The sequence below is a fragment of the Oryctolagus cuniculus genome, chromosome 7, assembly GCF_964237555.1.
Source record: "Oryctolagus cuniculus chromosome 7, mOryCun1.1, whole genome shotgun sequence".
NCBI lineage: Eukaryota > Metazoa > Chordata > Mammalia > Lagomorpha > Leporidae > Oryctolagus > Oryctolagus cuniculus.
The window spans coordinates 53,274,124-53,297,518 of NC_091438.1; the positions used below are offsets into that span (position 1 = coordinate 53,274,124).

A 23,395-nucleotide genomic window follows, 5' to 3' on the forward strand; every position below is an offset into this window, starting at 1 on the left:
AAGCAGTGCAAGAACATCTTATGTGAAATATTTTATTCCTCTTTTTAAAAATTAATAAGCAACAGACTGGAATTATTTAATTTGGCTTCTCTGATGGTTCCTGCTTCTTTTTCCAAGGCTGTGGAGCTGAGCTATTTCCCAAGGGAATGCCAGTTCTGAGCAAGCCTCAAGGTGACTCCTGCTTAGACAGAGAAGTTGCTGGCAGATGGCAGGATTCTATGGTGACAGCCAGGGAAACGTGGGCCTGGGGCTCATCTGCTTTGACCGAAACACTCTAAAAAGCCCCCTGCTTGTGGTGAGTGTCCGGACAGCTATTCAGTGTCTCTGCTGTCCAGCCCCACTTCCCTAACAGTTTGATATAGAATACAGTAAATTTTTAAAAATGAAATAAGAGCACATAGCTACAGGTAGAAATTATAGTTAGCAGTAACACACGGGCAGCCCTTTGTGGATTCTACAACCCTGTTGTGTTACTTTGCTCAGAATACTGTGACAGGGTGGCTCAGTAACAGGTGTGTGGTTCGTGGTTCCGGAGGCTGGAGGCTGGAAGTCTGAGCCCAGCGCTCTGCAGGGTTCGCTCTTTCTGAGAGCTGTACCTGAGAGGCTGCCCCGCCCCTTGCCCCAGCTTCCGGGGATAGATCCCTGCTTTCGTCTTCACGTGGTGTTGTCCCTTTGTGTGCTGTGGCCAAATTCCTCCTTCTGGAAAAAGACACCTGTCCTATCGGATTAGGAGCCCACTCTGCTCCAGGATGACCTCACCTTAACTAATTACATCTGCAAGAATCCCATTTCCTAATAAAGTCACAGTCGGGGCACTGGAGCGTCAAAGTAACAATTGGGAACTTGCAACCCATTACATTTTTATCGTAGGTGAAATGGAAAATTACTCTTGTTCCCATTTTATAGATAAAGACTGAGTCTCAGGGAAATGAGGTAATGTATCCAAAGTAAGTGCAAGCCCTGGACCACAAATGCAGATCTGCTGCCTGGTACCGGGGTCAAGGAAAGCCAGCGGTACCTCTTGCCCTGCGTGTAAGCAGCCGCTTGCCCACACTCAGACCAGGAAGCACCAATTTAGCAGGTGCCCTGTTATTAAAGCTTCACCTGCCTCCTCTGTGGCTGCGCCTCAGGAGGCCTTGACCTCCAGGAGCACTGTTCATTCCTGTTACTTCTGGGAGTGGGCCGTCCTGGAGCCATGGGCACTGCGCACAATGGACCTATTCAAGGCAGAGAGGAAAATGCCCTGCGCTTCCTTTTGCTCTCAGTACCACCATTCTTTGCCTCCCTGTGCCTTCCTTTTGTCCTGCCTATTGAGTAACCTCAGTGTGGGTGTGGGGAGTGTGTGAACAGTGTGAGAGTGTGGCCCAGGACACCTGCCTGGGATGCGTGCCCTGGGGCAAGCAGCCATGGGGCCAGCTTCCCGGGACGGCTGTGCCCTCTGCGCTGCCTGCTGAAGCTGCTGTCCCCTTGTAGAGCGTGGGCTCCCCTGGGTAGAGTGGAGGGACGTGTTCCCACGTGGGAGCCACCACGCCCAGGGAAGCAGTAGAGGAAGCAAATGAGTACAAAATTAGCAGATCCTAATCTTAGCTCTGCCACTGGCTAACTACGTGATTTCAGGAAGAGACGCTTAGTCTCCTGTGTTGCTTCCTCATCAATGAGGTGGAGATGAGAAGTTTGCTCGCCTCCTAAGGGTACTGAGTGGATACATGCCATAATCCATAAATGGTGCTGGAAAGAACATCTGCCGCACAATTCTCATACTCACTACATGAAATACTTCCTCATCTGTTTATTTGTGCAATTTCCCAGTTTCACTTGCTAATCTGTTGATTTAAGACGAGTAGGATACATAGCAAAACAGTAACAGTGGCTGTATCCAGACGGTGGAATTACAGGGGATTTTGTTGTGCTTATTTATATTTCCTAAACTTTCTGTAGTAGACACGTTTACTATTTTATTACAAGAAAACAATCCACTGAGGACCTCTGGGGTACAGTGGATTAGGTGTGAGTGGGTGCAAAATGAAGATAAGAAGTTAAACATTTATGGAAGGAGACAAGACAGGTAAACAAACGATCTAAGCAGGTGGATGGGCTGAGAAGTTCAAAGACAGCAGAGCAGGGAGGGAGCTGACCGCTCTAGTGTAGAAGATATTAAAAAAAAAAAAAAAACAGTAGAGAGTGCAGTCTCAGGGAAGAGTTAGGGAGAAAAATGGCAGAGGAAAATCGGCGCAAATTAAGGGGACACAGTGGACGTACATGAGTGCATGGACGCCCACAACTCAGGACCCCAGCAGCTGAGAGACTCCACACCAGCATTGGAGAATGAGCTAATCGCTGGTCTTGAGATTAATCAGACTCATGTTTAAACCAACAAATAGTGCGTGCTGAGGGATTCCAGGGACTGACCGCAAGGAAATGGCTAGAATCACGCAAGGAAGGAATTTGCAGTCGTTGACTTAAACGCCAAAGGAACCGCTGAACCACTCATTCCACGCCTACCCACGAACTGTGATTGCCCACTGTAAACAGTCAAGTCTTAGATCAAAAGGACCGCTGCCCACCCAGGTCCAAGTGAACCTTGGGGATCTGCCTGACACTGTGCCCATTGTCTTCCTAACCTTCGTCCACTCCGACTCCCCTTTCCAACTTACAACACGTTCTTGCTAACTGGCAAGGGGAAGAGAATTTTCTTCTGAGACAAAGATGGCCAATGCCCCTCCCCCATGCCGCTAGCCTCTTGAATAAGTTTGATTTGGACACTAACGCCGGGATAGCCTGGGTATGGACCATTACCCACCTCCCACCCCCACCCCGTAGCACCTGGCTCTGCAGAGATGTTCTCATCAGTCGTTGTGCATGGTCTTCCCTGATCTGGAAAGAAGAAAGTAAGAATAAGCATCGGAAATAAGAAAGAAAATAAGTAAGTACCGAATAAAAGGGCCACTCCTTTAACCTACCCCAACGCCCCAGCGAGATGGGGATGAGCTGTGGAGGTTCCTTTCTGAGGAATGTATCCCAGAAGGAGCTTCTGTGGCAAGGAAAGCTGAGCTGCCCTGTGTGGCACATCTTCCTGCACAGTGGACGTGCGCCCAGGTCGCAGTGTCCCAAATGGAACAAAGAAGTAATTTGCTGTTTCTCTCTCTCTTTCCATAGCATTATTAGCATCATCATTATTCTGGCTGGAGCAATCGCACTCATCATTGGCTTTGGAATTTCAGGTATGTGTTTTTTTTTTTTATATTACATGATCCATTCTCCCCTCACCATTGAACCTGTCAATCGATTGATGTGGAATACAGAAAGAGCACAGGACTCGAACCCACAGAACTGCAGAGTTGAGCACTTGTTCTTCTATTTACTGCACTCTCTTCACCTTAGTCATTTAACTCCTTGGGCCTTGGTTCCATAATTTAATTTTTAAAAAGATTTATCAATTTAATTGAAAGGCAGAGTTATATAGAGAGAGAGGTGGAGACACACACACAGAGAAAGAGAGAGATAGAGAGAGAGAGAGAGAGAGAGAGAGAGAGAATCTGTCTGCTGGTTTATTCTCCAAATGGCTGCAATGACTGGGGCTGGGAGCCTGAAACTGGAGCCAGGTCACCCACTTGGGTGCAGGAGCCTAAAGACATGGGCCATCCTCTGCTGCTTTCTGAGGCGCATTAGCAGAGAGCTGGATCGGAAGTGGAGCAGCAGACACTTGAACTGACACCTATATGGAATGCTGGGATTGCAGGTAGCAGCTTAACCCACTGTGCCACGGTGTCGGCCCAGGTTCCCTCACTGCAGATGTTGATCAGCAGTCAATCTGCCTGGCAGGGCTGAAGGTGGCATTGGGCTCCCAAGAAAGTGCTCATCTGAGCCATTCTCTCAGTGGTTGACCTGGGTGTGTGACTTCTTTGCTTGAAGCTCTGAGCGGCGTGCTGAAGAATCGCAAGTCTTTGCACACACGTGTCCTAGGCAAAGAGCCCACTGTACCGTGCAGGAAGCAGATGCCATCATGGCGTGGATGGCTGGCTTCCGAATGCAGTGAAGCGACACCCGCGGCAGGAAGAGCCTGCCCCTTCCTCTTCTGTGCAGCCCATTTCTCTGAAGCGTCACATCTATTATGGATGCCACCTTAGCTGTGACACTGCATTAGGCCAGCGGCTGTCTTCTCTGAGGCAGATTGTTTGCTCTATTTCCCATCAACCACCTGCAGCCTCTACTTTAACTCAGTCTGTGACCAAAGTTTTCCCTCCCTAACATCAGTTTCATAGTCCTGGCCTCCTGTATTCTGTCCCTGTCTCCCAGCACAGATGTGCTGCCACTACAAAGTGATCACAAGGCTTAAGCCAAGGAGACTTGCTACACGTGTGTTGGCCTAGACAAGGCATTAACACCCTTTCTCACTTTCTTTATCAAGTAAATATTTTATCTTTTGTCCATTCTTCTTTCTTTTTTAAAGACTATTTATTTGAAAGTGAGTTAAAGAGAGAGAAGAAGAGACAGAGAGAGAGAGAGAGAGAGAGAGAGAGAGAGAGATAGCTTCCATCAGCTGGTTCATTCCCCAAATCGTTGCAATGGCCAGGGCTAGGCCAAACCCAAGCCAGAAGCCAGTAACCCCATGCCATGTCAGTGGCAGTTGCACAAGCGCTTGGGCCGTCTCCCACTGCCTTCCCAGATGCATTAGCAGGGAGCCAGATCTGAAGTGGAGCAGTCTGAATCCAAACTGATGCTCAGATGGGATGCGGGCACCACAGGCTGCGGCTTAACCACTGGGATGCGGGCACCACAGGCTGCGGCTTAACCACTATGCCACAACACCGGTCCCCTGTGGCAGTTTCTTAAAGCAAGGCAAGAATGAAGCTTGCTGTACCCACTGACTCCTCCTTTTATGGAGATTTCTGTGTATTTCTGATGCTGTTTGATAGCAGTTTAATTGGAGTCGATTCTTTCAAACCCTACCACTGCCTTATTAACTGAGTTTATGTAATATTCTAAATCCTTTGTTGTCATTTCAACAATGTTCCCAGCATCCTCACCAGGAGCAGGTTCCATCTCAAGAAACCACTATCCTTGCTCATTCATAGGAAATAACGCCTCATCTTACAATGATTTATCATGCGATGTATTGTGAGATTGTGGCAATGCAGCCCTATCTCCAGGTGCCACTTCTAATTCCAGATCTGTTACAATGACGTCTGTTGCTGCTTCCTCCACTGAAACCTGGAGCCCATCAAAGTCATTCGTGACCTCTGGGTTCAATTGCTCCCAAACTCCTGTTGGCATTGGTATTTGACCTCCTCCCACGAATCACAGATGCTCTTAAAGACATCTGGAATGGTGAATGCTTTTCAGAAGGCTTTAAATTTGCTTTGCTCAGACCCATCAAAGGAATAACTGTCTAGAGCAACTATGGCCTTGGGAATGCCTTTCTTAACTAATGTGACTTGAAAGTGGAAATTCTTGGTCCATGGGCTGCAGCACAATGGATGCTGTGTTAGCTTCCTTGTACGGCCTCGGTGCTCTTAGGTGACCAGGTGCCTTGTCCGTGGGCAGTAACATCTGGAAAGGAGTCTTTGTTGTCTTGCGTGTTGGGTCTCAACAGTGGGTTGAAAATACCCTGTGAACCATACTGTAAACAGATGTGCTGTCACCCAGCTTTTGTCCCCCCTCTATAAAGCACAGGTAGAGTAGGGCCGTAGGGTTTGGGGAATGGTAAATGATTATTACTTCAACCTGAAGTGACCAGATGCCTTAGCTCCTGGCGGGAAGGTCAGCCTTTGCAGCTGTGAAGCCAGGCACTGACCTCCTCTCCTGCTATGAAAGTCCTGGATGGTATCTCCTTCTTTCACCTACATGGGAAATCTACTTATCTGCTCCACAAATCTTCAATTAGAAAAAAAAAACCGGGCCGGCGCCGCGGCTCACTAGGCTAATCCTCCGCCTAGCGGCGCCGGCACACCGGGTTCTAGTCCCAGTCGGGGCGCCGGATTCTGTCCCGGTTGCCCCTCTTCCAGGCCAGCTCTCTGCTGTGGCCAGGGAGTGCAGTGGAGGATGGCCCAGGTGTTTGGGCCCTGCACCCCATGGGAGACCAGGAAAAGCACCTGGCTCCTGGCTCCTGCCATCGGATCAGCGCGGTGCGCCGGCCGCAGCGCGCCGGCCGCGGCGGCCATTGGAGGGTGAACCAACGGCAAGAGAAGACCTTTCTCTCTGTCTCTCTCTCTCACTGTCCACTCTGCCTGTCAAAAAATAAAAAAAAGAAAAAAGAAAAAAGAAAAAAAAAACCAAACGCAATATGTGAAAAGCATGATAAAATAAGGTGTGCCTGTATCTGTCGTTTTCCTCTTGATTCATGGAAATTCTTTATATATTCTGGCTTAAACTTGGTTATATGTATCACCAGATCTACTCTCTCTTGCCTTTTCACTCTCTTGATTTCTTTCAGGAATCAGAAGTTCTTAATTTTAACATAGTCCAAAGTAGCAATCCTTTCCCTTATACTTGGAACTTTTCCTTAAGAAATCTTTGCCTAGCCCAGGTCATAAGGATGTTCTAGGTTGCCTTGGAGAAGCTTTGCTGTGTAATCTCTCATGTTTATGTACACAAACGTTCTAAAATTTAATTTTATGCATGGTACAAGGGTCAAGATTTGTTCTTTCTGTGTGGCTGTCCAGTAGACCCAGCTCCATTTTTTAAAAACACTCCCCAGCATTTGTTGTTTGTTGATTTCTGTTTGAGGGCCACTCTAACTGGGGAGAGGTGAAACTTCATTGTGGTTTTGATTTGCATTTCCCTGATGGCTGATCCTGAGCATTTTCTCATGTGTCTGTTGGCTATTTGGATTTCCTCTTTTGAAAAATGCCTGTTAAGGTCCTTGGCCCATCTTTTTATTGGGTTGTTTGTTTTGTTACTGTGGAGTTTCTTGATCACTTCATAGATTCTGGTTATTAATCCTTTATTAGTCCTTTATTAATCCTTTATCAGTTGTGTAGTTTGCAAATAATTTCTCCCATTCTGTCCGTTGCCTCTTCACTTTCCTGACTGTTTCTTTTGCTGTGCAGAAACTTCTCAATTTGAGGAAATCCCAATTCATCTTGACTTTGACTGCCTGTGCCCCTGAGGTCTTTTCCAGGAATTCTTTGTCTGCGCCAATGTCTTGAAGGGTTTCCCCTATGCTCTCGATTAATTTGATGGTGTTGTGGCGTAGATTTAGATCTTTAATCCATTTTGAGTGGATTTTTGTATACAGTGCAAGGTAGGGGTCTCGCTTCATACTTTGACAAGTGGATATCAAATGCTGGAGAGGATGTGGGGAAAAGGGCACCCTAACCCACTTTGGTGGGAATGTAAACTGGTAAAGCCACTGTGGAAAACAGTATGGAGAGACCTCAGAAATCTGAATCCAGCCATCCCACTACTGGGAATTTACCCAAGGGAAATGAAATCAGTAAACAAAAGAACTATCTGCACCTCCATGTTTATTGCAGCTCAATTCACAATAGCTAAGACATGGAAGCAACCTGAATGTCCATCAACCAAAGACTGGAAAAAGAAATTGTGGGATATGTACACTACGGAATACCACACAGCAGTAAAAAAGGATGAAATCCAGTCCTTTGCAACAAAATGGAGCAAGCTGGAAAACCTCATACTTAGTAAAATAACCCAGACCCAAAGAGACAAACACCATATGTTCTCCCTGATTTGGGAGAATTAATAGTGCACCTATAGGGAGATTACTGATGCCATAAACAGGAGCGTCAATTTGTAAAGTCAACAACAGGAGTCACTGTGCACTTACTCCTCGTGTAGGATCTCTGTCCTTAATGTGCTGTACATTGAGACTTAATGCTATAACGAGTACTCAAACAGTATATTTCACTTTGTGTTTCTATGGGGGTGCAAACGATTGAAATCTTTACTTAATGTACACTAAACTGATCTTCTGTAAAAAAAAAAAAAAAAGAAAGAAATTATCAATTCCCAACTTGACTCTCACTGGGATTAAACATGACAATAGGTCTGATCTGATTTCATCATCATTTAAAAAAAATCATCTATTATTTTTCACTTTATGTTTCTGTGTGGGAGCAAACTGTTGAAATCCTTACTTAAGGTATACTAAGCTGATCTTCTGTATATTAAGATAATCGAAAATGAATCTTGATGTGAATGGAAGGGGAGAGGGAGTGGGAAAGGGGAGGGTTGTGGGTGGGAGGGACGGTATGGGGGAGGGGAAGCCATTGTAACCCATGAGTCGTACTTTGGAAATTTATATTCATTAAATAAAAGATAAAAAAAAATAGTGCACCTAAAATGAAAGCTATAGAAGTGAAATTGTCACTTTTAGAATCAATGTCTTCAGGCCGGCGCCGTGGCTCACTAAGCTGATCCTCCGCCTTGAGGTGCCGGCACACCAGGTTCTAGTCCCGGTCAGGGCGCCAGATTCTGTCCCGGTTGCCCCTCTTCCAGGCCAGCTCTCTGCTGTGGCCAGGGAGTGCAGTGGAGGATGGCCCAAGTCCTTGGGCCCTGCACCCCATGGGAGACCAGGAGAAGTACCTGGCTCCTGCCATCAGATCAGCGTGGTGCACCGGCCGCGGCGCGCCAGGCCTCGGCGGCCATTGGAGGGTGAACCAACTGCAAAGGAAGACCTTTCTCTCTGTCTCTCTCTCACTGTCCACTCTGCCTGTCAAAAAAAAAAAAAAAAAAAAAAGAATCAATGTCTTCAAGAGTCCTTTACCTGATTGTGACCTGATTGTGGAGGGACAGTTTACCATTGTTACTTTTTACTACGTATATCCTTTTTGTTTTCTTTTTTTGTTTTTTTTTTCTCTGTTTTCTTTCATTCTCTCTCATTTCTCTTTTTCATACTATATGCTGAACTCTCTATGTAACACAGAGTTAATTATATGTACTTTAAGGCAATTGGAAAAAGATCCCAGTTAAAAGTAAGAGGGGGAATAAGAGATGGAGGAGGTAGTCTATAACTGTAAAACAGTCTAGTACTGCATACAGTCATGCAGACTCACCTCTAAGGACACAGCCTAGGAACTAGTCATGGGGCTCCAGACCCATAAGCATCGCTGGTATAGACGCCATCTTCACTGTTAAAATGATCATCTTAAATGTTAAAGGCAACAGATAGATCAGTCTAAGTTTAAAAGCGATGATATAAATAATGTCAAGTACCCAGTAAAAATAATAGAATTAAAAAGGAAAGAAGGACCAACGTCAGAAGCAGTCCACACAGCACTCCTAGAATGACATTTGCGGTAAATAACACTCTGACCTCAGAATCAACCCTCAAGGCTTCCTGGTCAGACTGAAAGGCCTGAAAGAGCATTTCAGATTTCAGGCATGGAAAGCCAAGACTCTGTGACAAAAAAAAAAAAAACATCCTACATGGAGGATCTCTGTGAGATCTCAGAGGAAAGAAAGGGTCATCAAAGGAGACACTCTTCTCTGAAGGGAGGAGAGAACATTCACTTTGCTTATGGTTGTGTCCAAATACTGATGGAGTCTATGGTCACAAAAGGCTCCCATAGCCTTGGCAGCCCATGGCAAGAGCCTCGGATGATCACTGATGTCATAAAAAGGAGTGTTAATTGTTAAAGGAGCAACAGTAGTCACTGTGCACTTGCTCCCCATGTAGGACCTCTGTCCCTATTGAATTGTAATATGAGAATCGACTGCAAAGTCTCTCCCCAAATTGTACTCTATATGCTGTGTGTGTGCATGGGTGCAAATTGTTGAAGTCTATGATTAGCATGGAGTTGGTCCTCTGTATATAAAGTCATACTAAAAATGAACCATAATGAAGAAGGAGATAGGAAAGGGAGAGGGAGAGGGAGAGGGAGGGGGAGGTGGGATGGGAGCTGGGGGGGGGGGTGGTGGTATGGGGGAAAGAACCACTATATTCCTAAAGTTGTATCTATGTAAAAATGCATTCATTGAATAAAAATTACAAAAAAAAAAAAAAACACTCCCCACCCCCATCCCACTTCTGTCCCTGAGCCATCATTGTCATGAATCAAGTATTCGTACGTGAGTTTGTTTCCAGCTTCACTAGAGTGAATTCTAATAGCCTTTTATAATTCTCAAAGAATTATAAATTCCAAATGAATTATGATGAATTCCAAATTCACTATAATAGCCTTTTATAATTAATTTTATTTTCATTTGACATTTTAGCTCCTCTAATTTCTAATCTTGCCCCTCCTTAAAGTCATTTTAACAAGGCTGCAGATAGTATTAGTTTTATGAGAGTACTTTAAACTGTTTGTGAAAAAAATGGAATTAAAAGATAGGGGCAGACAGGGCTGGCACTGTGGCGTAGCAGGTAAAGCCGCCACCTGCAGTGCCAGCATCCCATATGGGCGCCAGTTCATGTCCCGGCTGCTCCACTTTCAATCCAGCTCTCTGCTATGACCTGGAAAATCAGTAGAAGATAGCCCAACTCCTTGGGCCCCTGCACCTACATGAGAGACCCAGAAGAAGTTCCTGGCTCCTGGCTTCAGATAGGTGCAGCTCTGGCCATAGTGGCCAATTGGGGAGTGAACCACCGGATGGAAGACCTCTCTGTCTCTGTCTCTCTGTCTCTTTCTCTCTGCCTCTCCTTCTCTCTCTGTGTAACTCTGACTTTCAAATAAATAAATAAATCGTTAAAAAAAAAAGGAAAGATGGGAGGACATTTGGCCTAGTGGTTAAAATGCCAGTTAGGATGCCCACGTCCTACATCAGAGTACCTGGGTTCAATACCAGGCTCTGTCTTCTGATTCTAGCTTCCAGCTAATGCAAACCCTAACAGTGGTGATGGCCTCAAGTAGGTGGGTTCCTGCCACCCATGAGGGAGACCTGGATTGAGTTCCTGTCTACTGGCTTCTGTCCCCCAGCCTTTGTGAGCATTTGGGGAGTAAACCAGTGGGCTCTCTTTCTCTGTTTCTCAAATACATAAATGAAACATTGCTTCAAAGATAATTTTATTTTGGTGCAAAACATTTTAAAGCCATCCATACATGGGGTCTTCAAAAAGTTACTGAAAATGTGTATTATGAAGAAACTGCATGAATTTCAAAGTTCTGCACCAAACTTATCTTTCAATTCCTTTTTTCCACAGTTTTTTTTTCCATTTGAGAGGCAGAGAAAGGGAGACAGACAGAGAAGTCTGCCATCCTCTGGCTTACTGACCTCATGACCCCAATGGCTGGGGCTGGGCCAGGCCTAAGCCACAAGATGGCAACTCAGTCCAGGTCTCTCCTGTGGGTGGCAGGAACTTAAGCCAACACCACTCCCTCTCAGGTCTGCATGAGCAGGAAGCTGGGATCGGGAAGAGAGCCAGAACTTGAACCAGGCACTCCAATACGGGCGCAGGAATCTTCACGACCATACCAAATGCTCACCCCCTCCTCTCAGTTTTTGAAGTACCCTCCTACGGTACTTTCGGTTTATTTCTACTTTCTTTCATTTGCTTTCCTTTTACTAATTCTTTTATCTTCATTGATGTTCCCTCTTTCTGCTTTGTTTGGCTGTCTTTTAATTCCTTTCTAATATCTTACCTTAAACACATACTTCACAAAGGAGTGTCTGGCCAGGCTGCCAATAGCTAGCTTTCAGGAGACACTGCCATTCAGTGTCCCAGAGTAACTTAGCGTTTGCGCCTCAGCGGAAGTGCGCGAGAGACTCGGTGTCCTCCCAAGCACTGGAAGGTGTGGAATCCGGTGGTTTCTAGTTCCTGCTGACTGAGGAGACTGAGTACATTCTTTTTAAAGATTTATTTATTTATTTGAAAGGCATAGTTACAGAAAGAGAGCAAGAGAGAGAGAGAGAGCGAGAGAGCAAGCGAGCTCCCCATCTTCTGGTTCACTCCCAGATGACTGTAACTATCGGGGCTGGGCCAGGCCAGAGCCAGGAATCTAGAACTTCATCTGGGTCTCTTATACGAGTGACAGGGGCCAAGCACTAGGGCCATTATTCACTGCCCTCCCAAGCTCATTAGAAGGGAGCTAGATCAGAAGTGGAGCAGCCGGGATTTGAACTGGTGCTCATATGAGATGCCAGCTTCCCAGGTGGTGGCTTAACCTGCTGTGCTGCAACGCTGACCTCAACTAAGTACATTTTCCTATTAGAAACACAAGGTTGAGGGACAAAGCCAGCACAAAAGAGTAAATTCTGCATGAGACCACGTATATACAACTTAAAAACAAGTGAATGGGGACAGGTGCTTGACCTGTTAGTTAAGGCACTGCTTGGGATGCCTGCATCTCATATTGGAGTACCTGGGTTCAAGTCCTGGTTCCACTCCCAGTTCCAGCTTCCTGCTAATACACATCCTGGGAGGCAACAATGATGGACCAAGCACTTGGGTCCCTGCCACCCACTTGGGAAACCCAGATTGGATTCCTGGCTCCTGGCCTCAGCCTGGCCCAGCCCGGGCTATTGCAGTTATTTGGGAAGTGAACCAGCAGATAAAAGATCTCTCTCTCTCTCTCTCTCTGCCTTTCAAATAAATAAATAAATCAGAATTTTTAAAAATATGCCAATAAACCTGTGTTGTTAAAAGGTAGAATAATGGTTATGATCCCTGGGGAAGGGTGAGGGGTAGCAATGAGGAAGGGATGAGGGAACTCGGAGGGAGGGACTGTTCCGTTTCTTGCTGTAGGTTGTGGCTTCATGGGGTGAAGTTATGCGAACTCTTCAGGTTGTACAGTTAGCATGAGTGGATTTTTATGGATGTATGTTGTACTTTAGTACGGGCATATATAAAGACACATTCAGAAACATATTTGTGCATATACAAATATGTATTTTTATAAGAAAATAAAATATTGACCAAGAATACAAGTGTTTTGGAATAACTTTTAAAGATATTAATTCTGGGACTGGCACTGTGGTGCAGTGAGTTAAGCCGCCATCTGCAGAGCTGGCATCCCATATAGGCGCCAGTTCGAGTCCTGGCTGCTCCAGTTCCAATCCAGCTCTCTGCTAATGCATCTGGGAAAGCAGTGGAAGATGGCCCAAGTCCTTGGGCCCATGTACCCACGTGGGTAATCCAGAAGAGTCTCCTGGCTTTGGATTGGCCCAGCTCTGGTCCTTGTAGCCATTTGAGGAGTGAACCAATGGATCAAAGACCTCTTTCTCTCTAACTCTGCCTCTCAAATAAATAAATAAATCTTTAAAAAAAATATTAATGCTAAGGCACATTTTGATACTTTCCTCTCTAAGGTTTAACTCTTTCTCAACTATAATTTAATCTCTTCCTTATCATACATCACCCTGAATTATTATGTCCTCGTTTTGACCTTTAATCCAAATCTTGATGGCTAACCTTTTTGGGCCTAGGGCTAACAGACTTGAGATCAGAATCCTTAGAAAAAGTTGTTTCTCTTTTGATTGTTAGTAGCCTTGACTACCCTGGCAGGAATTTTCACATTGTAACAGCTTCGCTGTGTTACTTACACCTTTTCCTGTTGCTATAGCAACCTCAAGTAATGCTAGTGACCTCAAGTCCTGAGCTCACTTCCTCCAATGCAGAGGGCACTCGTTAAGTGTTTTTCAAAGAACAAATGGAGGGATGCATGGAGTTGTGAATAAATAGAATGCAGTTACAACCTCCTCAACACAGAACTATCAATGATTTAAAACATTATCACCAACAAAGAGCAATTCTGCCTCCTTCCCGTTTCACAGGGTGAAAGCTATTTATTTTGGATAAAATGGGCTGTTTATTAATTTAATACCACTTAGTTGGATATTTTAATTGCCTCTATTGAAGGATCAAAACCTTTACAAGAGAGCAATTATCACACTTAAATTCAATAAAATGTTAGCTGGTTTAATATACAAAACATTGAAATTAAGCAAGTATCATTTAAGTGATGGTGATAATGATGATACCTTCTGAATTCTCTCTTCATGTACCTCACTGTTCTGTGACTGTATATATTATATGCATATACGCCATTCACTATGCACAACAAATAGGAGGTAGATAGTGTTACTGTGCCTGGGTGATACACTTGTGTAAAGTCAAACACAGCAAGCATGATTGTGCCTCGAGTCCTAGGAATTTGTTTCTAGAACCTACACTCCCTATACCAAGATAATATTCACTCGGAGTCATGGCTGAGAACAGTGTTCCCTGGTTTGCCCTGCAGGCATTATTCCTGAGACCACAGCTTATAAAGTGTTGAAAATATTTCCAAATACAGAAAAAAAGGTATTTTCTTCATGATTCTCTTAATATTATATTTGCTACCTCTCATAGCCATTCAATTCCAAATATGGACCCCATAGAACATGAGATGCATTCAAAATTAATTGTTCAGAAGAGAGGTTGGGGGCTCCCCTGGCCCCTTGTTAGAGGATAGCCGTTGTGGATGATCCCTTGAGAAGGAAGATGTAGCAGAAAGACCCCCGACGGGCTTAGGCCACTCCCTGGGAGACTCTGAACAGCTCTGTAGCGTGGAAGACCTGAAGGATCAGAGACACTCCAGTCTCAGGTCTGACACTTCCTGGGTGTCCTTTGGTATCATTCATGGAATAATATTGCACCCCTGGGAGCTGCACGATGTCCTGGTCTCCTCTGAAGGCAGGGAGTTCAGGGCAGGAAGCCACAGGGCACTGTCCCCTAATCCTCTCCATCTGGACACCGGACAAGCCTGAATGTGCTTATGACACCAAAACAGGAGCATTGCTCAGACTGTTTGAAAAGCATTGATATTACAAACAAATAAACAAATGTAGTCATTTGAGAAAAGTAACTGCTATTGACCTTACACTATGTGCTAGTGTGTAATTGATTTTATTTTTAAATGAAGTGGGATGACTACATATCTCAATCTAGCCCCAAGAGTCAGCAAAATGTGATAAAAGAGCATAGGCTTAGTGCTGACAAGGCTGGTGTGATCCTGGCTCCACTACTTGCTAGATACAGGGCGTTAGGCAAACCAACCTCTTTTTCCTCATTCATAAAGTGAGTACATTGGGTCTTACCCCTCATGGTTTGAAATGAGTCACCATTGGGAAAGCACTTAATAATACGCTCCTTTCCTTACTTCCTGGGGCTCTGATCGACAAGTGTTCCAAATGATTCTAATCAATAATGGTTACAAATAACACTGATTTAAGGTTTCACATAGATCATTAGGTACTTCATTAACACTTCACCAGCACTGAATGATTTAGTCCTTTCAGGGACCCTCTAAGGGAACATTCTTATTTTACAGATGAAAAAATTAGAGAATAAAAGTGTCAGCAACTTGACCAGGGTCACATGGCCAATAAGCAGCAGAGCTGGGCCTTGGGCCTGGACAGCCTGACACCGACACCTGTGCCATGTGCTCGAACACTGTGCCCTGCTGCTTCCTTACGTTGCTCCTCTATCTGACCCGGTTTGCCTTCTTTCCGATTTCTTCCAACATGGAGGTAGGGCTACTCCCAGCCCCACCCTCTTCTTTGGCAAGAGTGGTGCCCACAGGTGCCATCCAGGCCACATGGGTACCGGCTTAAGCCTTGTGTTTCCACCTGTGGGCACATCTGGACAGCTGGGTTTCAGCAGATGCGGAGTGCCACACTGAAGGCATCTAGGGTGCTCTCTGTGGGACTGGAATGTACAGGTCTGAGTCATTTCAAAGGAAAGCTCCTTTTCCAGAACTGAGCTGTAATTCCTGCAAAGAATCCTTGCTTTGTGTCATCTGCACCCCAGTTTCCAAGAGAGTCCCATTTCTACTACTGACGGCCAATCGAATAGCACGCACTGCGTGTGAAAGCAGAGCTGCTCTGAGTTCAACTTGCTCCCCTTTGACACCCCCGCCCCACTTTCTTCACGCACAGACACCAGAACTGTGGTCATCCTTAGAGGCCAACGAAGCACTTAAAATCTGTGGCTGTCTCATAGAATCCCGGATCAACTGATGGCTGCCTGTAACCCATCTGCACGGGCTCCTTTCGTGCTCAGGCCCATCAGACCACACAAGAGGCTCTGGGGGTGAGCTGGTCTGGATTCCTCTCAGGCCAGACTCTATAATGCTCTTTGAGCCAACATTTGTTTGCAGGTTGGAATATAGATTTATTCTTTTGTTGTTAAAGATTTATTTTATTTATTTAAAAGGCAGAGTTGAGAAAGAGAGAGAGAGAGATCTTTCACTCACTGATTCACTCATCAAATGGCCACAATGTCTGGTTGAGGATGGCATTGGCCTATGCCAGGAGCCAGGAAGTCCATCCAGGCTTCCCACGTGGGTGACAGCAGCCCAAGCACTTGGGTCATCTTCTGCTTCTTTCCCACATTAGCAGGGAGCTGGATCGGAAGCAGAGCAGCCAGGACTCAAACCAGTGCTGCAATATGGGATGCTAGTGTCACAGGCAATGGTTTAACCCCGTGCACTACAACGCCAGCTCCAACGTTATTGCTGTGAGAAATAATAGTTGCATGTTGTTGCTTGTAAATTAAATTACATTTTGCCACTTTTAATTCTCACTGATTCACTTAACAAATGAGTATTGACTGACTATGTTCTGGTTGCAGAGCAATGGCAAGGTACTCATGGTCTCAGATCTCCCTGGCTTTTATTACTCCTCCGTACTTGATATGTGGAGGGAGGAGGATTTAATTGACATTACACTCATTCCATCTGCCACATCATCAATGCAACCTTAAATGATTAGAACCTGCAGCAGGTCCCTGGGGCACTCCACAGCTGCCTGCTTTTAACCATTAAGGTCTCTAGGAGATATTTCAATGGATTCCCTACCTATGGGCTCAAGGCCAACACTTTCAAATTATCTCAGTGACACAATTACTGAACTAAAATATGTCATTACCATTTCATTCTCTCTATATATTATGCTAATCATGTATTTTTTTCTGAAAAGTAATTTCTCAATTCAACTTCAATGGCACTTTATAAACTATAATCAAGTCTACTCTTGCTCTAATGTAGTTACATTTTCTCCATGATTTTATTGAGAATCTCTGTGTATTTTTATTGCCTTCTTTTTCACTGGCTCTCATTTCTCCAAAATTTAGATGTGGTAATTCTGCCAAATGTTCCTTACTCCTACAACCATTTTGAATAGGTTATCTCAAACAGTGCTTTGACTTTCCTGATTTCCATTTCTCCATTTATTCATGCACTCAGTAAATCGTGTTTTTCCTACAGGAACATAGCACTTGCCACTGTAAGACTTAAGGTATGATTAAGACAATCTCTGCCCTTGAAAAACTCGCAAATTACTGCCAGATCTGGACTAGAGGCAAGGTAGAGGGAGACAGCTGCTATAATTAAGGCCAAAGAAAGTGTTGAAGAAGAATAAAGAGAGAATCTACAAAATTTTTTTTTGGCAGATTAAAAGAAGATTTCTTGGGAGGGCTGCCATCTGAGCAGACTCAAATCTAAGTAGAATTTGGAGACAGGAGAGGAGGGCACTATGAAATGTTGATGCAAGATGAGCGGGGAGCGTACTTGAATGACTCATGCCAGCCGGGGAGGCCCTGGATATGGGTCTGTCAAATGAAAATCATTGAAATGCAAACTGAATCCTTAAAGCATTGTTCAAGAAGACGCCTGGACAGGAGATGGGGGTGTAGTACATTCATATTAGGCAGCACAAACTTCAAACTGTCCTCTCATAATTTCTCTCTCAATTTCCCACGTGAATGGCCATGCATGGCAGCAGCTCCCGAAGTCTCTCGTCCCACTTTCTCAAGCCTCCAAAACATCTTCCCACCCCGATCTATGCACATGTTTTTGCTTCCTCTGCTTCTTTTGCTGCTTTAATTTTTCTCCCGTCAAAACCCCTCTGTTCTTTCTAGTGAAAATAAATCTAGCTTAGCTTTTACAATTCAGTCGCCCAATCATTACCCTCATCTACTTTATGAAGATTTTGCAGGCAACTAAACAATTCCAAATCTAATGGGCTGGAAGAAGAGAAAAGCCAAGGACATCCCTACATTCATAATGTTTATTTCTGACATCTGGAAAGAAAATGTTTGCTTTGTTTAGAGAGATGACAGATTATCAAGGGCAGAAAATCAACACATCATTTGCTAGAAACAGACAGAATGGATTATGAAAGGATCAAGTGGGAAACAAGGCTGCCACGGTAGCAGCAAGTACCCGTGGAGCATTTACTGCATGGTAGGCGGTGTTTGGTTCTGATGACCACGCTAGCAAATGGGAAAGTCATCTCACAGCCCTGAAGAACCATGGAAGATTGGCCATTAGAGAACAGACATGTTATGAATGCACTGTAATAAGGTCTACCTGTCAGATTAATGCGTGAAAAGGGGACCGATGGAGGCAAAGGTGAAAGACAGGAATACCAATAAGGAAACTGAGAAGTGCTCAGGACACATCATGCTGGGCTTTTACGTCTATAAGGCAGAGGGGCTTGTGCAGGCCATTTTAATTTTTTAATTTATTTATTTATTTTTATTTTTTTGACAGGCAGAGTTAGTGAGAGAGACAGAGAGAAAGGTCTTCCTTCCGCTGGTTCACCCCCAAATGGCCGCTATGGCCAGCATGCTGCGCTAATCTGAAGCCAGGAACCAGGTGCTTCTCCTGGTCTCCCATGTGGGTGCAGGGCCCAAGCACTTGGGCCATCCTCCACTGCACTCCCGGGCCACAGCAGAGAGCTGGACTGGAAGAGGAGCAACCGGGCAGAATCTGGCGCCCCAACCAGGACTAGAACCTGGGGTTCCAGCGCCGCAGGCGGAGGATTAGCCTAGTGAGCCGTGGCACCGACGTGCAGGCCATTTTAATGTTAGGTGTTTGCTTAAAGAACATGCAGAGTGAGACAAGAACTAGATCTGAGCACACTCGGGATCCAAGCCAGCTCTTGGCGTGGAGAACTCGCCCCATCTTCCTCTTTCATGATCTCTCTCCCACACTTCGCTTTGTCTGCTCCACCACTCCATGGCCATCCTCTCCTTAGCTTCACATCCAGAGCACAGAAGAAGTCTCTCAGGAATACTCAGCAAATTAAAGGCGTCCTGATCCGCCTCCAGTGCACAAAGAACAGCTGGTGGATCTTTCCCTGACTGGGCTATAACCCAGGAAAGTGAAGAAAATGCAGTTGTGTACAGCTGGTCCCATAATTAATATTTCTCCTGGTAATATGTTCAGAAAGGAGGGTGTAGCCTCTACCGTGAGCAAAAATCAACAAAATTCATGCTATTCTCCACTATGCCATAGCTAGAATTGTAACCTTGAGCAAATTCCTGGTATTCTCCATGCCTTATTTTCTTCATCATTCAAGTGGAGAAAAAAAGTAGCAACATTTATAATTTAACATCCTGCATAGTTACTAGCTTCATTCAGTTAACATGCGGTTTCACTTCTGTGCCACTTCTGGTTAAGTAAGACTAACAATAACTTACATGTGTAATTACAGTTTGCAAGTCAAGTTCACTTCCACTTGACTTACCCCTCACAAGAGCCCCTTCAGGTAGGTAAGACAGATATTTTTGCCTCTATTTTTCTGAAGCCCAGAAAGGTAACACGACTTATGCAGGATGACATAGCTATAAAGTGACAAAGCCAAGATTTGAATTCTCATCTTTCAACCTCAAGGTTTAGGTTTCTTGGTCTCACCAAAGCAAAGGTGAAGGGCAGATCAATGTAGATAACACGATGTTGTCTTCCTTCTCTTCAATTCTTGTTGTCTTTTTTGAAATGCCTCACCTGTGCTTCTGTTTCTAATTTATCCTAAAAGTCTCCATTTGGCTTTTACCAATGAATGGTTTGGTTGTAGAAGTCCCAAATCTGCCCTTGGCATTGACTCTTGCTTCTTGAATTTCAGGGAGACACTCCATCACAGTCACTACTCTCACCTCGGCCGGGAACATTGGTGAGGATGGAATCCTGAGCTGTACTTTTGAACCCGACATCAGACTTTCTGATATTGTGATCCAGTGGCTGAAGGAAGGTGTTGTAGGCTTGGTCCATGAGTTCAAAGAAGGCAAAGATGACCTGTCAGACCAGGATGAGATGTTCCGAGGCCGGACAGCAGTGTTTACAGATCAAGTGATAGTTGGCAATGCCTCTTTGAGGCTGAAAAATGTGCAACTCACAGATGCTGGCACCTACAAGTGTTACATCATCACTTCTAAAGGCAAAGGGAATGCCAACCTTGAGTATAAAACTGGAGGTGAGTTCCTTTCAAGGGAAGGGAAAGAACGTACCGAAAGATATTTGAGGCGAAAGAGCAGGAGTTGCTAATGAAATATGTTGAGTTCATGAAAGACCAGTATCAGGCAAAGACCTTTGCAATTCTGTAAGCAGCCATCTTGCTGTTTATGCCCAGGATCCACTTCAACTCCAAAAGTAGTCTGCCATCATGTTAAGACTTAAAATCTGTTGTTCTAGTTTATTGCCACTTCAAAACTTATGTGTGTGTTCTTCACAGATATTTTACCGAAATAAATGTAGTCTCTTTTATGGTAGCACCTGGTGCTACTAGTAAGGAAAGCCTATCTGGGCTGGAACGTTTCTATGCCAAGGAGGCCCGGGCCCAAGTCTGCAACCAGAATCTCCAGACTCCTGAGTCAATCCAGTGTAATCCATTCCAGGAGAAGTTCCTAGGGAACTGGCCAAAGCAGTCTTGTCCTGTGAACTCATGAATACCTCTCCACCATGAAATCCACCCTTCCTTGCCAACGTAGCTGAACACATGTTTTCTGAATTTACATCTCTTTGTGTAAATTCTATGTATGGAATCTCTGTGGGTGACAGGAGAATGCCATTTGTTTCTTTCTTCTTCTTCTCCCTCTTCACCCTAAATTTATCCACCAGGCCGAAAAATACATAAAATCTGGAAGATTTCACGGGTTCCTAAGAAAATGCTCCATTTCCCTGAGGGATAAGGTTTTTTTGGATCATGGGACCTTCTCTTACTTAGAGAAAGTGATCTGTTGTAGCAATAATATACCTAGAACTTAAATACTTGGAGTTTGTGATTCTGGCCAAAGGGTTGTGATGCATAGCAATAAGCAAATCATTGTTTGTGTCTACAACACAATGGACTTCACACAGATTCCTCCCCAGGGAGGTACTGAGTCACTTCTAATGGTGGGAATGACTGTGATTTTTAAGACCTAGCACTTCAAATGCTATCTTGTCTTATCTGTCTGACCTTGACATCTGCCCTTTTGACTTTTGACCTTGCAGCCTTCAGCATGCCAGAGGTAAATGTGGACTATAATGCCAGTTCAGAGAGCTTGCGATGTGAGGCTCCTCGCTGGTTCCCCCAGCCCACAGTGGTCTGGGCATCCCAAGTGGACCAGGGTGCCAACTTCTCAGAAGTCTCCAACACTAGCTTTGAGCTGAACTCGGAGAATGTGACAATGAAGGTTGTGTCTGTGCTCTACAACGTCACAGTCAACAACACGTACTCCTGTATGATCGAAAATGACATCGCCAAAGCCACCGGGGATATCAAAGTCACAGGTGGGTCCCTCCAGGCTTTTGTGCATGGCTTTATTAAGGGGAGAGAATATCAAGGTCCAGTTCCTTTGAGAAACATGTTATGTCCCAGTACCAGGGCACAAAAACCACAGGAGTCCTCTTCCCTGAGACCTGAGTCACAATTCCAGCTGAGGCTGCATTACCTAAGAGCAGGCCAAGCACAAAACAACATCCATGTCACAAAAGTCAGCCATGGCGATTAGGCTTCATCTCCGGCACCTTCTCACCAACGGGTTTCCTGGAAAGCAGTGTTTAGGATCCCGAGGCTCTGTCTAACTCCCTGGTACGACTTTTGTGTAACAGCGGAGAAATGGTGATTACTTGACATATTTGATATATTCAGTCGCTATACTATATCCTAAGTTTTCCGCCACCATCCCACTGGCTTGGCTCTAACCTGCCTTTGAGGTTTTGAATCTGAAGATTAAAAGTCTGGGCTCTGACTTTATTCAACAATCCTGGAACTGACTTGTGACCCCACTAATACTGGCCCCAGATGAATGTGAATGCTCTACAAGGAGCTGCTTTCCCAGCACTCTGCTGAGAACTGGCTGACAGGGCCACCACCCTAGTTTGCCTACAGTGTGCTACTACACAAAACCTAAGGTTGAGCTAGAGTCAGGAAAATGCATAGACCAAATTCTGACCTTTTTTAAAACAAGATTCATTTTATTTATTTGAAAGACAGAGTTACAGAGAGAGGTAGAGGCAGAGAGAGAGGTCTTCCATCCCCTGGTTCACTCCCCAGATGGCAGCAATGGCCGGAGCTGTGCCGATCCGAAGCCAGGAGCCAGGAGCTTCCTTCAGCTCTCCCATGCAGGTGCAGGGCCCAAGGACTTGGGCCATCTTCTATTGCTTTCCCAGGCCATATCAGAGAGCTGGATCAGAAGTGGAGCAGCCAGGACTCAAACCGGTGCCCATAGGGGATGCCGGCGCTTCAGGCCAGGGTTTTAACCCACTGTGCCACAGTGCCAGCCCCTGAATTGTGACGTTTAAGATCATCTCTCTTGGGGCAAAACTGGATTCAAATTATAGAGGAAGGAATATACAAGAAGAGCTGCTTTCTATATCAAGGTCAGAGCTAGGCAGAAATTATCCTGCACATTCTAAGTGCCCCATACATGTTTGCTGAATTTGACTGAATATATCATATCCTTACCAGCTTATATTTGTAATTTAAAATTATGTGAAAACTTATAGAATGAGAGAATGTATTTATAAACAATATACCTAATAAAGGTTCAATATCCAGAATATATAATGAGCTCCTACACTCAGCAAAACAGTCCAATTTTAAAATGAGCAAGGGACTTGAATAGACATTTTCCTGAAGATAATGCACCAGCATTATCCAAAGGTAATGTAAAAAGCACACGAAAACATGCTCAACATCACTAATCATCAGAAAAATGCAAATCAAGACCACCACAATGGGATATCATTTCACATTCATTAGGATAGTTACTATCAAAAACAAAGCCAAACAAAACCAAGAAAATAACAAGTGTTTGCGAAAATATAGAGAAAGTGGGACCCACATGCACTGTTGATGGGATTCTAAAGCAGGGCAACTGTTATCAAAATAGAATCGGAGGTTCTCAAAAATTAAAAATAGAACTACTCTATAATCTAGCAATCCTACTTCTACATACATATCCAAAAGAATTAAAAGGAGAGTCTCACAGATATTTTCACATCCATGTTGGTAACAGCACTGTTCACAATAGTCAAGAGCTAGAAGCAACCCCAAAATGTACACTGACAGGTTACTGAATAAACAAAATGTGATATATACATAAATACATATGCATAGTATATGCAAAATTATTCAGGCTTTAAAAAGGAAGGAAATCCTGTCACATGCTACAACATGGGTGAACATTTAGGACATTATGCTAAGTGACATAAGCCAATCACAAAAAGCCAGACTCTGTATAAGTCTA

At 44.6% G+C, this 23,395-nt stretch overlaps 1 protein-coding gene and 1 long non-coding RNA gene across 2 annotated transcripts in view; one reads left to right on the plus strand and one right to left on the minus strand.

Annotated features, from left to right (window-relative positions):
* VTCN1 (V-set domain containing T cell activation inhibitor 1) overlaps window positions 1-23,395 on the plus strand; it is a 65,191-nt gene that overhangs the window by 33,771 nt on the left and 8,025 nt on the right. Inside the window, exons 2-4 of the mRNA XM_002715400.5 lie at window positions 3,157-3,221; window positions 19,789-20,136; window positions 21,156-21,434. Coding sequence (XP_002715446.3) covers window positions 3,157-3,221; window positions 19,789-20,136; window positions 21,156-21,434 — 692 coding nt within the window. The remainder of the gene's footprint in view (window positions 1-3,156; window positions 3,222-19,788; window positions 20,137-21,155; window positions 21,435-23,395) is intronic.
* Window positions 1-23,395, minus strand: part of LOC127493763 (uncharacterized) — a 59,592-nt gene that overhangs the window by 1,487 nt on the left and 34,710 nt on the right. Inside the window, exon 2 of the long non-coding RNA XR_011390503.1 lies at window positions 2,824-2,874. This is a non-coding gene — a long non-coding RNA (uncharacterized lncRNA). The remainder of the gene's footprint in view (window positions 1-2,823; window positions 2,875-23,395) is intronic.